The following is a 16,957-nucleotide window of genomic DNA, read 5'->3' as shown; positions in this document are numbered from 1 at the left end:
AGCAGATCTTTTGAGTGTAGAATTTTCTAAAGCTAACATATTTACAAAGAAAATATGCCTTCATTTTAAGGCAATTTCGCAATAGAGTCAAGGCTAGAAGAAAATCTTTTTAGGGCATGTATAAAATGGATAACCACAGAAAGGATACTATCGAGGACAAAGCCATATTTGGGTACCAAAAATGAAGCAAGCCAAAAGGTGCACCCAATAGGTAAGGAGAAAAAAAAAAGGTTTCAAAAATCATAATCATACTTAAAGAATATCCATCAACATGCCACACCAAAGCAGATATGGATACCTAAAAATATGTCTGTTTTTTGTCAATAATGCTGGCGAAGCATTTTGACTGTCTTGAGAATGAGGTCGTGGGTGGAGACCTAACTGATAAAGCTATAGTAGTAGCTGACGGAGAGTCAACGGAGGACATCTCACGTAGCAAGGTCGGCTGAGGTCTTGACCAGCCTCGGTTTGATTTAAATGGTGAGCTTCGTACGGTGGATGAGAGACCAAGGAAGCGGCCCCTATGAGTGAAGTGCTTAGTCACCTACGAAGGATCCTAGAGAGTGCTGACCATACAGTGCTCGGGATCTGGGTCATCGATGATACCCATGCGTTCATGTGTGGTGCTGACTTTGTTGTTGAATAGTGAATATATGGTGCTTAATCATGTTTGAGCATTCAATATTAGCTCGATATAGCTTCATGTGATGGATTTTGTTTCTTCAGGTCAGTTGGATATTTTTGTTGAATTAATTTATTTGGATTTCATGAACTTACTGATCCTGACTTTATTTCTAAAGGGTGTGGGAGTGGGTCAGTTGATCATACATAGGCCCTCTCCCATCCTCCTTGAAGAGAGCATGGTGTAGCTGCATAAAATTGTGGTGAAGGGTTCGAATCCTCTACTCTCTGAAGGTGCATCTTTACTTGCATCTTGTAAGTTTGTGGCATCATGCAGTCACCATTACTAGCATATTGGATGTTTGTGGCAGCAGAGGAGCAGGTGACAGTGGCAACATTGAACTGCTTTGATCAGATGCAACCGCCAACGGCTAAGAAATACAACAAAGCAGCAGGTGATAGTGTCAACATTAAAGGGTTATAATTAGATACAACTGCCAAGGGCTAAGAAAGAGCAGCATGACTATGCAAAGAGAAGGATGACTATGTATAGCAATGTGAACATATGTATATTGACATTATCCATAATATGATGCGCATCAATTAGCACGCTTGATTCATGGATTAAGATCATATTGCAGTTTTTATATCATGATTCTATATCTTTTCTTTTGTTTAATCTATATCATATTAGGTAATGATTTATAATCATGATTCAAGATTGAATGATGTATCAAGAATTCATGGTGATATTGCCAAGATCTTTATTTCTTTATTTTGAGTCTTTGATGATAAATGTGTTAAGATGATTGGATTGTAATGCTTGAGAATATGGAGCATGGATAATCACAAGACAAGGTTGAACATGGGTCCTAGTTCAACATATCCGGCTTCAATTTGTGTTCAACATATCCGGCTTCAAGTGCAATGATCGGTCCATAAGATTACATCTCTTAAATTAGCCACATTCAACATACATAAGAGGCCAAAGTGTCGACAACCACAAGGTTTATTTCCAAGAGTTTAGCCTACTGTCTAGACTTGTGTACTTGTGATCCTAGTTAGCCCTTAGTCATCCTCTTACTTCTCTCGGTCCAATTTTTGACTTGGTCATCCTAGCTATCCCTTAGTCATCCTAGCCCCTAGTCATCCTATCCCTTAGTCATCCTAGCCCCTAGTCATCCTAGCTAGCCCTTAGTCACTCTCTTCTAGCTTACTTCTCTCGATCCAATTTTGACTTGATCATCCTAGCTATCCCTTAGTCATCCTAGCCAACAGCCCTTAGTCATCCTAGCCCCTAGTCATCTCACGTAGCCCTTAGTCACTCTCTTCTAGTTTACTTCTCTCAATCCACTTTAGACCTTAGTCATCCTAGCTAGCCCGTAGTTACTCTCTCCTACTTTACTTCTCTCAATCTAGTTTTTCACTTGGTTATCCTAGCTAGCCCTTAGTCCTAGCTAGCCTTTAGTCATCATAGTCCATCATCATGTTGTAGACACGTGTAATCATAATTCACTATTGACAAGTGTTCATGCTTAGCTTTAGAGATGAATTAATTCTTAGGCATAGTCATTAATAAAATATCTTAATATATGCATAGTAGCTGACAATTATAAAAGGGTTATACAATTTATGGGCTTGGATAAAGGAAGGGAGATGGATGAAAGTACCCACATGTAAAGAATAGAGAAGTGTTTGCTTTAATCAATTGTAACATTACAAATGTAAAGAGGTCTTATAACTTACGTTAGGATTTTAAAAAAATTGAGTAGAGTGCTTTTTGACAATATAGAGTAAGAGTGCATGACACTTTCCCTTACTATCTGTTTTTTTTATGTGCACAATTACTTGTGCATTTTTCAACAGACTAAATCTTCTTGAAGGTATTGGTTTATATGATATGGAAATTTCTTATATTTATGCTATTCTCATTAATCCCATTTTGGGCTAACTAGATGCTCTCGATATACAAATGAGTGAGGAGTAAGAGTCGTGAAAAGATACCATAAAAGTTATAACCTTTATGAGAAAGATCAAAAAGTTAACTTAATATTTTTGGGTGTCCAAGTTAACTTAGGATTTTTGGGTGTTCCCCTTGCACCCCCCCCAAGCTTGCAAAACTGCCACCCCTCACCTGGCTCTCCTCCTTGCAACCCCAACCCCCTTCTATCCTCACCTCCACGTGCCTTTTTCTTCTCTCTCCCTCCCTTTCTCCTCTGTGTTGCCCACCGAGAGCATTTTTTGCATCTTGGTCGTCGTGATCTTATAAAGGTGTCCTTTTCGTTGTTTTTTCATGTTTTCTACTCCTCCTCCTGTGTGCCCTAGCTCACCTCTTGATCTCACCTCCTCCTTTGCCCCCCTTTGTGACCATTTCTCTCTACCTTCTCATGCCTCTATGTCACCTCCTGAGCTCGAATCCTTTTTTCCTTGCCTCCTCTTTGCAGCCCCACCTCGCTTCCCCCCCTTCAATGTATTTTAGTAGCATGTTTTAGCATTCATACTACTTTATTTCAATACATCTCGGATTCCTTTAGCCTTCACCCCTTCAAGACTCTATGGAAGCTCCTCTGTCATCCTAGACGATGGCTGATGACCCCTGCTTCTTCTCTCCAAAGCGGACTTCCAGCTCCTAGCATCAATAATAGTCTTCCTCAAAGCCTCAACAATTGTTTCCACGAAGAAATTAGCACAAATTTGGTACCCCTTCCTCCCTTATGTATGCCTTACATGAGTTCTTTCTTTGGTGTTTCTGTTACTCAAGAGCTTGCCCACAACATAAACTAATTTTTCCTTTCCATAGAGCCCTCGAATAAATTGAATAAGGTGGCCTAATTCCATCCCCAAGTCTATGGAAAAAGGTGATATATAAAGGTGCTCAAGCAACCATGAAGAAACATCCAAATGGGTTTTTTTCAAATTGATTCCACCAAGTTTTGAGATGAAGAAAAAGATCATAAAATCTTAACATTGTCAATAGCTTAGTACCCAAACTAATCATGAGTAAATCATGATATAGTATAATGAATGTGTAGATTGCAAGCATGATTAATGATAAGCCCTTGGCTTTGTGAATTTAGATTGTGTTTCACACGTAGAGATCGAATTTATCCAAAGTGGTGGTATGAATTTAGATTGTGTTTCACGTAGAGATCAAATTTATCCAAAGTGGTGGTATGTTATACAAGTTTCCCCTCATTCAAAACATATCTTTCAAGATCAAGATGTTGAAGCTAAATCTCTGGATGAGATGCAAGCCCTACCTCAAATCTCATTGGAAGAAGATTGATCAAAATAAACAAAACAATCTAGAGGAGGCCGATTAAGAGCATGAGGAATATCATTCCAAAGAAGATGATGAGCCACCTATCCATCATGACAATGCTTTATTGGATGCTGATAGTGATATTTACATGAAACCCTATCTTTTCATTGAGCTTTCGTTAGACATAGAGATTGATAAAGCAACACAAATATATCTATTACAAGATGGATGGACTCATGATCTTAAAATTGTTATAAAATCATTTCATTCGAAAAGTTCTCTTTCAAACTATCTTTTTTTTTTTTCAAGCATGGCTTTAAGGGATCCGAAGTATGTATTTTTCAAACCATCTTTCCTTTCTATATAAATATGATATATATAACCTAAAACCAATCCCCATTCACTCTTTGGATTTTTTTTTTATCGATGCACAAGGATTTCACCGGCATGATCACCTAAATGGTAACATGTTATTAATGTTTGTTAATAACGTTCTCCAAACCCATTATTAATGTTAATATGAATATTATTGATTTTTTACCACTTGAAAGCTTACATTAGGCTCGCCCATCATGCTTTGGTTCTCACTATTGGACCATATGCACTCCAATCAAGGTGCTTGACATTGAATTTGTGATGTTGGACAATGTACTATAGGTAAAAATGTTTGTTAATATAGCGTGTTAACATTATGACCGCGTTAACATGTTATTAACGTTTGTTAATAACATAAAATTTTGTTTGATCATGTAAATAGTAAATCCATAATAGTGTACCAGCGAAATTTCATTCGTACGATTGTTGCTCATCAACAACGAAATTTCACTGCTACAGTGTTATAAAAAAATGATGCCTAATAGCAACACTTTGTTGCTAAATTTGTTGCTTAGTAGGCGAGTAACAAAATGTCATTGCTGAGCGCAAATGACAAAAAGCCCTGACATCCCCACTGCCTGAACGTTGATGGAATGCTACTAGAAAGCATTGCTATGCCCCCCACGTGTTGTAGTGATGGATATAAAAGATCATGACTCAACTTGCGACCAATTCTACCAAAATTGTACAAGGTGTTCACTCCAATCGGCCGAGCACTTAACTTGTGAGGTTTGTCCCGCGACTTGTCTATTGCCACAAAGTGGCTAATATTTGGAAAGGGTGGTATTCCCTTACGGTAATTGGGTGTCTATGTGCGGTGAGTAGTATGGTATGTGTGTGTAGCCGGATAAAATTCCCATTTGTGACGCGAAGAATGGAATAAGACCTCCTTTAAAAAAATAAAAAACCTAGATAGTAGAAGAATCTCTAGTCCATTTTCACCTTTTTTCATCTCATTGATAATCATCAAATACACCAAAATAGATTTAGAATAGAGGATGTTTAGACCTTACAAACTTTCATCATCGACTATACTCCGTATATAATGTGAAACAAGAGTATTCAACTCAACGATTGAACCTTTACATCCATCTATCTACTTTCAAGTTGTGTGAGCTATAACATACACGATCAACCCCTATTTCTTTTTCATTTTTTTCGGATCTTTGTGCTTGTGTACATGTGTGCTTTTTCATACCGCACAGCCAACAGGTTTTGAACCCAGCACCTCGTGCATGAGACTTCAACACCTTACCACTAAGCCGTGTCTCCATTGGCTTTCAACCCCCCCTCTCTCTCTCTCTCTCTCTCGTGAGGCATGCATTTCGTGAGACATTCTTCCCTATTGGCTACCTCTAATGTCAAAATTGACATGTGGATCATGTTGGAAAAACTTTTTCATTCCGAAGCCTATGGCCGGCTAGTAATGTAGTATATGCCGTGAATGGGGACTTTTACCCGTCAAGCCACAAGGCACACACGGTGGGACATTGCCAGTGTCGCCCCTCTGATGTTCAAGGCTATACACAAAAGTCTCCGCACAATTCTTGCACCAGCATTGGTCGGTCTCCCAGCTTCTCCCTATCTTGGTACTACCAGCAGAGAAAGGACGTCTGGGAATCGAATCGGTGCAAGAACTTGCGTCGGGTGTTCCAACGTTGAAGTCCCGAGCTTGTGGAAATTATGCTTTCCTTCCGGCTTGAAGAGCTTGCATGGAGAGCTGGAGATCGTATCTTGCCCGGCTCTGCATGGGAGTTGGACAAGGCAGCATAGGCTGCGTGGATCTGCAGGAAAAGCTTGGTGCTGGCCTCTTTGTCCCCCATAGACACCACGTCCGGGTGATAGCGTCGGCCAAGGCGCCTGTAGGAGGCCTTGATCTCTGCCTTGGTGGCCATCTGGGGGTTTTCAAGCACCTGGTGGTCATTTAGATCCGGTGTTGGTGTCTAAGAGGCGCTGGTGTGTAAAGCGGCCTGCACGAGCAGGGTTGGGCACCGTCGTCGGTACCCTGCGTTCGACATGGCTGGGAAGCTGCTCGATGGCTGCTGGTTTGGTGAAAGGAAACGAAGAGAGATGGGGGCTTGTAAATGTTGATGCAGAAGACATACAGGACGATCGCGAAAGCTGGAGGAGGAGCTGGAGCTGAGACGAGCTGCTGAGGAGGAGGAGCTGAGACGAGCTGCTGAGGAGCTTTATAGGTCTCTTGAAGATCAGATTGGTGAGCCGCTGAGCTGGACTTGGAAAATCGTATATATATATATATATATTTTATTTTTAAATGTCATTTGTTAGGAAAGTGTTAAAGAATTGGTGAAAGCAAGAAAGTGCTCCTAGATTTATGGAGTGTGACACCAAGGAGGAGCATTAGAAAATACGGTGTCACCAAAATATGTGATTGAGGGGGAGCATTGACAGTAAATTATACAATTAGTGCAATGCAAAATTGTAAGGATAAACATGTTGATGGCAAAGTAAAATGAAAAATGGTAGAGTGTGGACACATGGTGTGGAAGGTAACCTATAGAGGGATAAGGATGCCACATGTCAAAGAGTCTTGGCCAAAGAATATTTATATTAGAAGCCTCTCATTGTATGGTTGTAAGAAGTATATTGTAATACATTTGGTTGAGTGTCCTCATTGGTGTCAAGATCTATTAAACATGGATTATCTTGATTATTTTGAGCCTCCCTAATCTAATCTCTCATTATGTGTAACACTTAACCAAGCCTATCCTTAGCACCTTAGATTCTCAACTCTAATGCCTTGCTAGCATACCTATCTACTCTAATTATGTGCAAGACTCTACCAAGCTTATCCCTAGCACATTAGATTCTCAACACTAATACCTTGCTAACCTACCTATCTACCTAACACTCTACCAATCCTAATATCCCTAGCACCTTATATTCTCAACACTAATGCCTTGCTAGCCTATCTACTCTATTTCTAATTATTGTTTTTTACTTGATTAGTCTTTGATAATACCTTGCTAACCTATCTATCTACTCTATTACAAAAACACAATATAAATACAATATCGTGCTAACCCATCTATCTACTCTATTACAAAATTATACAAAAAAAGAAAGATCTAAGCTCTAGGATTATCCTAAATATTTTTTGTAGCATATAAAAATCTCATAGATTTGTAAATTACTGTATGCAACTCTCAGGGGGTGAACTATTAGGAAGACTTACACACAACATGCATTCAAAGGGTATTGAAAAATGCCCTTTTCTGTGAATTTTGGCTTAATAAAATGAAGACTTACAACATGCATTCAAAGGGTATTGAAAAATTCCCTTTTCTGTGAATTTTGACTTAGTAAAATGAACCCTTTTTCTTTATAAACTTACGAGTTTTTTTCGAAATGCCATTTAAAATCCCCTTATGTTAGTAGATTTTTATATATTTTTCTCAAACTGTTGGTTTAAAAAACCCTTCCTAATAATCACATGTAGTAGTCATATATTTTTAAGTGAACCCCCCGAGATACAACTATGCTAAATGTATCTAACTACTTCCTAGCATGCTATGGTGATTAAAAAAACTAAATAAAGAGATTAATAACAACATATAAAAATAGATTTAATTTCTTTTTATCTTCCTCTCCTTTACTCATCTTTCCAACCCTATGCTGGAAGTGAATAGTTCTCACCACACGGAGCTATGGATTTCTCCAAAAAATAAAACAACAAGAAGGAGCATATAATAATAATGGTGATCTCGTTACAGTGGTGGAAAAATATTGTCTTTTTTTGACTCTTTAAAACTCTTATCATTCACAACAAATATTAAAAACAAGAAATAACCATCACGGGGAACTTACCTTACCTCTAAGATCGAGTCTCTTCAAGCCATCAAAAGCTTGAGTAACGGTTGTGAGTTCCTCTCCTTCAAGCTCTCTCTTCTTTACTATCACCAAAGAAGATACTTCACCTACTACAAGGACTCACTCTCCTCTCACTAACTACTCTTTATCATACAAAGCATAGATAGGAACATGTACTAATAATCAAGCTAATATTTACTCTCAACTGTCTCTCTCATAGATTTAGACAAGAGTAAAGATCAAGTAGATAACTTAGAAAACGTGATTAGCACAAAGGGGGATATAACTAGAACTTATTCACACTTGGATACCCAAATTCATAATTAAATTAATGATCCTATTTGTGGCCAGGTTTTCTAAGAATCAAGCTAATATTTACTCTCAACTGTCTCTCTCATAGATTTAGACAAGAGTAAAGATCAAGTAGATAACTTAGAAAACGTGATTAGCACAAAGGGGGATTATCTCCATTCATTATGAGATAATGCCTTATATATAACTAGAACTTATTCACACTTGGATACCCAAATTCATAATTAAATTAATGATCCTATTTGTGGCTAGGTTTCTCATAAAGAGTATAAATTTTATAGCGCCCTTTCATGACACTTATTACTACCCTCATATGTGGCAGAAAACATTTTATTAATCCGAAATGGGGTAAACACACCACATTCGTAGCATGGTCCATATTGTAGAAAATTTGTGTAGCAGGTGTCTTCAAGGGGTAATTGAAAACCCCCTACGTATGGATTGTCATTATCTAGATACACCCATTTAAATTAAATTTTGAGTTGATAAAAGTACCCTTTGTTAGTATATGTTCAATGCCCGCCTCTCAGCATATATCTCATTGATGTATGGTGCACATTTGTATGGCCCCCATTATGAGGAGAAGCCATTGGTGCACATATCTTGTTAACAATCTAGAAATGGGATTGATCATGGTGAAGGACATAGATTAAGCAACATAATTAAGGTGGATTAAACCACACAAGAAACTCCATGAGAGAGAGAGAGATTGTACACTCAACAATACTCTATTCACTTGCATATTACAATGAACCATACAATGATATAGGCTTTCTAGCCTTATCCCACTTTACACATCATCATCCATGTGGCAACTCCTTTTCCACTCTTTTGGTCAACACTCACACACCATACAATATTACATGTGGCATTCCTATCTTGCCACAATATCTTGCACCTCTAGGGTGCTTTCCGACATACACGTGCAACACCACAATTACATCTCTTAACACCCCTTCTTAATTGAGGTGTTCGACAACTCACCCATCATCCATCACCCATATCAATGTAGCATTGCACAACCGCAATCGCTACCTCTCAACACTCCCCCTCAATGATACATTGGAGTGTCCATCAACCAAACATGTGTGCCCGTGTCTACCATCTTAGACACCTAGTCCATTTTGAGCCGAGTCGCTCACAGCGGAACCACTGAGTCCGATTTGAACATGGAAGTTCGGGTGGGAACCAACTCATGTGCATGCACCTCACACGTGCATCGCTCTTGCACACATCACAATAACCATTTTGAGCTTCTAGGTGAGCTCGGGTATGGTTACCCTCATACCATGGGTGAATACATATCTCGTTTTGAGCACACATACTCGGCCACGGTTACCCATCATCAATTGTGGGTGAGAGAAAATACAACCGTTTTGGCCGAAACTGGGCAGGGAACCGTGTGTGAACTTCTTGTGGAAAAAAATACAACTTGGGCTCTATATGTGGAATCGCCCTTATATGGACTAAGGGTTATTAGTGTGTTTTTAAAAAACCCTTTTTTTTAAAATATCAAAATTGATTGTGAAGCCACGAGTGCATCTGCTACGCGCCAAAGAATACACGTAGTGCACATGGCTTTGATATCCAGCTCTCTGCAAACTGCCCTTTTGTAGCTTATCGTCTTCCTTGTGGGGATGGCAATACGTGGCAGCTCTTCAATCAAGGCTGACCCGATCTTCTTTTTTCTCAATGCCCCATTTCATCCTCTGCACTCTTTACGCTAATGTTGCAACCGAATTCTTCAGCCTTTTCGAATCTAGACCTACCATCTCTGCAAGGTTGCATTCCCTCAGCCCTGCTTCTCTGGCATCTGCAAAGTTGCACCATTTTCAACTCGGGACCCACTTTGGTCTTCTTCTCCTTCCTCTCAATTCTGCACAGCAGCCAGCTATGGCGGTCTCCTCCAGCGTTGATGTTTGATGCAGCTTCCTACGCTGGTCACCACCTTTCTTCTCTAGTTTCGCCTTCACTTGACATCCTCTCCACGCTGCTGTCACCAGAGGTCGCCACAGCAGCCCAACCAGCTGCCTTAGCATCAGTCAGCCAGCTTCAAGCGGTTTGACACGCTGGCTCACTCTGTCTCTCTCTCCTAGGTGTTGCGTGTTCTTCAAGCGGTCTGACACGCTGGCTCACTCTGTCTCTCCTAGGTGTTGCGTGTTCTTTAAAGGCGGATTGCCTATCTTCTGTCTTCATCGTCTATATCGAACAAGTAGAGGATGGGGACATCGTTCTGATGCGCTGCGTGTGGATACTGGTGATTGTCCTTTTTCATCCAATCACCTGCTGCTATTGAGCAACTCTTAGATTTCGGTCTGACGTACTGAGAAGGGATGATTTTAAGGCTGCTCTCTGCAAGCAGCTGCACTCTCTGCCTTGCTTGTATAGCTGTGCCTGACTCTTCCTAGCTGCCCGTGAGACTTCCTTGTATTCATTTGATTGTGCGGGCTCGTTGCTTTGTCATGCAATCGAGCTTCATATGCAGCTCATTCCTGACTGCACTTGTTTTGCCTCTTTAACCTCGAAATTGAGGTCTTCCACGGCCATTGACATGGCCTCTATGACCTCCAAAATTGAGCTCCATGATGTGTATGCTTCATCCCCACACACCATCTTCAAGGGTGCTTCTTCAAAACAGTTTCTCATAAGAAACCAAGGTGCATAAACATGTGGAAACTGCCAAGGTTTCCATCCCCTTCTTTGCTCTCCTTCATTGAGCAAACATTCACAAGTGCATCCTCTTCTTGATGCACACATATGTGAACTCCATTGAGTTCACCATCTCACTTGCCATTATCTTGACAAGCATGCACCTCCTCCACTCTTTGCCTTGCCCAAGTGCAAGAGCCATAGGATTCACAAATCCCAACATAGCAACCCTTCATAGAGCATTCTTCCATGCTCAAACACAAAACTTTGAGGCAAAACTTCACAAAACCAACCTTCTTGAGGCATAATCAGCAGCATATCTTCTCTTGGTAGCTTCTCCTTGACGATGATGAAGACTCCATACTAGCCTTCATAATGCTGAAATCTCCACTTTCAGCTTCCCTGATGATGAGCAAGCTCTCCATGTTGCAAACCTCCATTTGCAACTCTCTTGGGTAGCTTCTATGCAACCTCCTTGTTGCAACTCTCTTGGGCAGCTTCTATGCAACCTCCTTGTTGCAAATCTCCTCTCAAATCCTCACAAATGCAAATCCAAATCATAATATGAGTGTGCATAAATTTTTTTTATAATAAGCTGAAAATAGAATGCTTAATCAAAGAAACTCACAACCAAGCTAATATACATAATAAACACCATGACCAAGAGCCCAACCTGGCTCTGATACCATGTTAGCAATCTAGAAATGGGATTGGTCATGTGAAGGACATAGATTAAGCAACATAATTAAGGTGGATTAAACCACACAAGAAACTCCATGAGAGAGAGAGAGATTGCACACTCAACATCTTTAATCCTCACTAACCAAACCTAACTTTATAGAGAACAAAATGGACAAAGAGATGCCATCAACTATTAGTTTTAAAAAGAGCGATATGTTCTTAATAATATCAAGGTGATTTGATCATTATGCACACAACAAACTATTTTCTCTTCTCTTCTCTATGTTGATGAATTTCAATCTCTCTCTAGATCTAACCAAAAAAATAATTAAAAAAACAAAGAACTCCTTCTTTCTAGTCCTCATTACTCTTGCCCTTATAAACCTAAATATGAAGACCAAAGTGAGAGAAAAGGACTTGGCTTGATCTTAAACCTATCCCAATTACATTATCCTAATTTTCCATAACATGTCTTTAATATCACGATAAAATATTGGATCTAAGGAAGATCAAGGCATAAACTAACCATGATTAATTAAGATCTCTTATGGTTGCCATCTCTAAAAGTCTTCTTTCACAAAGAGCGAGAAGTTGAGTTCGATACTAGTTTCTGATTTTTAAGTTACAATTTAATTTCTTTCATTGTAAGTTACTTCATCCAAAACTAGAAAATTTGGCTAGGTGTTTGGAGTGTTCATTTTTGTAAGTAGGATCCACTCTTTTATAGAAACGTCTCTTAATAAAATGACCTTTTTGAAAAAAGGTAAACACTTTAGTTTGCCCTTTCATAGATAGGCTAATGAAAAAGTTATCTTCTAGAAAATATATATTCTCATGCAGAGTTGTAGAAAATATATATGCATGAGCGGATTTCTAATTCAAAAACTATAGATAGGGGGGTAAATCACCCCCTTGAAGGCACATGCTACACAAGTTCTCTACAATATGGGGCACCCTCAAAGTGACTGTGGTGTGTTAACCCCATTTTGGATTAACAAGATGCTCTCCACCACATACTATTGTGTGGACAAAGAGATGACATTAGCCTCTAGTGGCAAAGAGTGATGTGTTGCTAATATTATCTAGGGTATTCATTATGCACAAGAAATCAAATTTCTCTTCTTTACTCTAGTAAGCTGAATTTAAATCTCTAGTAAGCTGAATTTAAATCTCTCTCTAGATCTAACAAAAGAACATCAAGAAACACAGAGCTCCTCCTTTTTAATCCTAACTACCCTACCCTAATTAAACCTAATTTTACAAAGAGCAACAAGGACAAAGAGATGCCATTGACTATTAGTTGTAAAGCGTGATGTATTATTAATAATATCAAGGTGATTTGATTATTATATGCATAATAAACTATCTTCTCTTCTCTTCTCTATGATGACTACTAGTTTCAATCTCTCTCAGGATCTAACCAAGAAAACATAGAAAAACAAAGAAATCCTTCTTTCTTCTGATCCTCATTAACCTTGCCCTTATAGACCTAAATATGATGAACAAAGTGATAGAAAGGGACTTGGATTGATCTTAATTCTATCCTAATTAGATTATGCTGATTTCCTCATAACTTATCTTTAATACCACGATAAAATGTTAGATATAAAGAGGATGAAAGCATAAACTACCATGATTAATTAAGATAACAATAATATATTAGTTGCAATGAGAGAAAAATAAAGGTAAGTATACACAAAAGCCATACTTCCATTAACAATGAAGCTCCAAGTACAACAACTAGGCCCTTTCCCTCATTTCCCACCTAGACATCATCAACTCCAAAGCTTATCCATCCGAGTCACCTCCATAAATGGGCTACTTATGTTCCCCATGAGCTCATCTACCTCACATCATCCATGTCATCATTTAGAATCTATAATTTTTCATTCACCCATTTATAAAATCATGACAAGTAAGACACTCTACCTTTTCTTATTAACACCATTACAATTTGACATACAATTGGGCATTGAACTGATTTTCAACACAATGGGCCTACAACATTCTCATTTATACCTATAGTTGTTTTTTTCTCAATTCCAAATGGTGCATTAACGTAGTTCACCTGTATTATAGCTCTAACTTTTACAAATTTCAAAAAAGACCAATAAAGATTACAAGTGGTAGGATTTTTTATCTATTGAGGAAAATAAATTTTTATAAACACTTCTTAAGGCTAGTAGGGTAAAATGAGGAACCCGAATTTGGATTTCAACATACTAATTACAAAACTAAAAATAACTTACGGGTCTAGGTGTCTTTATGATTGATGAGCTCATCTACCTTACATCATCCATGTCATCATTTAGAATGTATAATTTTTCATTCACCCAACCACATAGATGTAGGGTGCACGTGCAGTGTCGCATGGCCCACACACTATTCGTGCCTAAGGTTTTTCGCATGGCCCACAGACGATTCGTGCCTAAGGTTTTGAATGGCCTATGGTAACATATGCAGGCCGTGGTTTTGGCTTCCGAAAGCGTGCTGAGTCCACTTGTTTTATAAACACTATAAAAGCTTTCCACAGATCCTTCATCACAAATTCCAGAATCGTTTCAAATCCCTCTGGCGCATGGCTTTCTCGTCCCTTTCTGTTCCTACAAGAAGCAGTGCTAATGCAGGCTACTCCTTTCCTTCAACAACAAGGCAATCTCCATTTCCTTCATCTCCCAAGACCCCCGCCTCCAGCTCGATCGTGGAGCGCAGCGAAGGTCGCTGCCTAAGTGTGAGGGCGACCTCTGGCACTCGTCCGGACACCCAAACTTCCAGTGCAAGGAGGCGCCCGCCGACTCCCGCAACCCTCTACCAGGTGCTTGAGCTTCCTCAAACAGCATCACAGGCGGAGATCAAGGCCTCTTACAGACGACTAGCTCGCCTGTATCACCCGGACGCCGTTGTGGCCGCCTTGGAAGAGAAAGAGGCCAGCACAGAGCTCTTCTTGCAAGTCCACGCAGCATACGTTGCCTTGTCCGACCCTCAGAGCCGGGCACGATATGATCTGCAGCTCTCCATGCAAGCATTCCAAGCTGCAGGTTACAGCGGGAGAAATTTCCATGGAGCACAGGCCTTCAACGCTCCCAGAGCTGCAAGACCTACCAGAGTATACTCCCCCTCCACCTACTGCTCTCCCAGTAGCCTCTTCTCTGCTTCAGGAAGAGGTAGGAGCTGGGAGACTGATCAGTGCTGGTGCTGAAAAAGGGCCCGTGCAGGTTCACACAGCGTGGCGCGATGGACGGGCTCAAACACGGAATCTCGTGTCCGGACTAATCATGTTACATTAAACCAATTTTTACCATGGCTTTTTCACCACTATCGTGGCACTCAAAGGTCTCCACCTTAGTCACGCTTGTCGCCTCTACTCTTTGGAAAAAATCCTCTCTTCTCTAAATTTAACAAGAGGAAATTACAAAAATTAAACCATAGGTATTTTTTATTTATGATGATAGAAATTCCCATGGATTCAAAATTGAGAGAAACGTATTCAAAATGTCATTCATTGCACTTTCACGTGATTACAATATGATTATTCTTTTCTTTTTGGCACAAAAGATTATACTTTAGCGTGTGGATGTTCTCTCCTCATTTTCACTATCACTACCTTCACTAGCAGGGATTTAATATTCACGTGATCACAAGATTTTTTGTGATAATAACACATGTGAACAAGTTATTCACATGTTCTCATGTTACTGTTCACAAAATAACAGGTCACTTGCCATTTGGGAACCCCTTAAAAGCTTGGCTACACATGGGAATAAGCTATTCACATGTTCTCATGTTACCATCTTCACATAATAGCAGGTTAGTGACCACCTAAGAAGATTTTTTATGCCCGACAAAGATAATTTTTTTAGGCCCTTTTGAAAGCTTTGTGAATATAACATGTGATCACAAGATTTTTTGTGTTATTAACATATGTTATTAACATGTTCACATGTTCTCGTTTACGTCAGTGAAATTCGTGTTCACTAGATCTATAGTAATATTGTTCTCTTTCACTATCTCGTGTTCGATTAGAGTCGTGGCACTCAAAGGTCTCCACCTTAGTTATGCTTGTCGTATACTAATGCCTCTACTCATTGGAAAAAATCATCTCTCTCAATTTAGAAAGAGGAAAACAAATTTTAATTTATGATGACAAAAATTTCCATGGAGAGAAACATATTAAAAATGTCATTTTATTGCACTTTCATGTGATTACAATGCCATTAATTTTTTTGCACAAATAAATATATTCTAGCTTGTGGATGTTCTCCTCATTTTCACTATCATCAAGGTTGTTCTCTTTCACTATCTCTGTGTTTGCTCCTCCTCCATTATTTCAATTGTTTGTGTACTTGTCTTATATAGACAATCTCCACTATTTCATCTTTATTAAAGGAATACCTCAAATTGTCAACTTCATTCTCATTGCTTTTCCATCTATTCAATAACCAATCTAATCTTGAATGTGATGCATCGAAATTGTGTTTACAAATAAAAATATCAAAGTTATCTTTCATTGTTGTGTTGGATGGATATAATACCATTATACTCCTCCATAAAGCATCAACTTATTGTAGCTCCATTCCTCTTCCTTGATATGGTGTTATCCAAGTAGAAGATAATCTTGATCATTTTATGAATGGATGTGTAGAAATTATTGCCTAAAGGATACTTTAAATAGAACTTCCAAAACATCAATGCTCTATCAAAAATGTTTGTTGGAGTAAGCCAAACTTTGTTTTTGAGATCATCCTGCACCATATTGCATGTAAATTTCTATTCCCATAGAAATATCTTGTGCATTAAAGAGCATATTAGGGAGTTTTGGAAAATCTAAATTCCCATTATACTTTCATGTGATTACAATGCCATTATTCTTTTTTTTAACACAAAGAAATATATTCTGGCTTGTGGATGTTCTCCTCATTTTCACTATCATCAATGTTGTTCTCTTTCATGCTATCTCTATGTTTGCTTATCCTCCATTATTTCAATTGTTTGCTTACTTGTCTTATATACAATCTCTACTATTTCATCTCTAATAAAGGCATACCTCAAATCGTCAAACTTCATTCTCATTTTAGTTTTCCATCTATTCATGAACCAATCTAATCTTGAATGTGAAGCATTAAAATTGTGTTTGCTAATAAAAATATCAAAGATATTTTTCATTGTTGTGTTGGATGGATATGCCATTGTCCTCCATAAAGCATCAACTTATTGTAGCTCCATTCC

The 16,957-nt window shown here is 38.9% G+C and overlaps 1 protein-coding gene across 1 annotated transcript; it reads left to right on the top strand.

Moving 5' to 3' along the window:
• The first annotated feature begins 14,302 nt into the window (after nt 1-14,302).
• On the top strand, nt 14,303-15,295 carry LOC147611654 (chaperone protein dnaJ 11, chloroplastic-like). Its single transcript, XM_086785011.1, has one exon. The coding sequence runs from the start codon at nt 14,310-14,312 to the stop codon at nt 14,928-14,930; it is 621 nt and encodes a 206-aa protein (XP_086641137.1). The 5' UTR covers nt 14,303-14,309; the 3' UTR covers nt 14,931-15,295.
• The last annotated feature ends 1,662 nt before the right edge of the window (nt 15,296-16,957 follow it).

This window comes from Cibotium barometz, chromosome 47 (genome assembly GCF_041138505.1).
Source record: "Cibotium barometz isolate CiBa-2024 chromosome 47, ASM4113850v1, whole genome shotgun sequence".
Classification (NCBI taxonomy): Eukaryota; Viridiplantae; Streptophyta; class Polypodiopsida; order Cyatheales; family Cibotiaceae; genus Cibotium; species Cibotium barometz.
The sequence above is the reverse complement of the archived record's forward strand: the minus strand, read 5'-3'. Positions and strand labels throughout refer to the sequence as shown.

Excerpts from the sequence above, each read along its gene's own strand:
- LOC147611654 (XM_086785011.1), top strand. The coding sequence starts at position 14,310 with ATGGCTTTCTCGTCCCTTTCTGTTCCTACAAGAAGCAGTGCTAATGCA.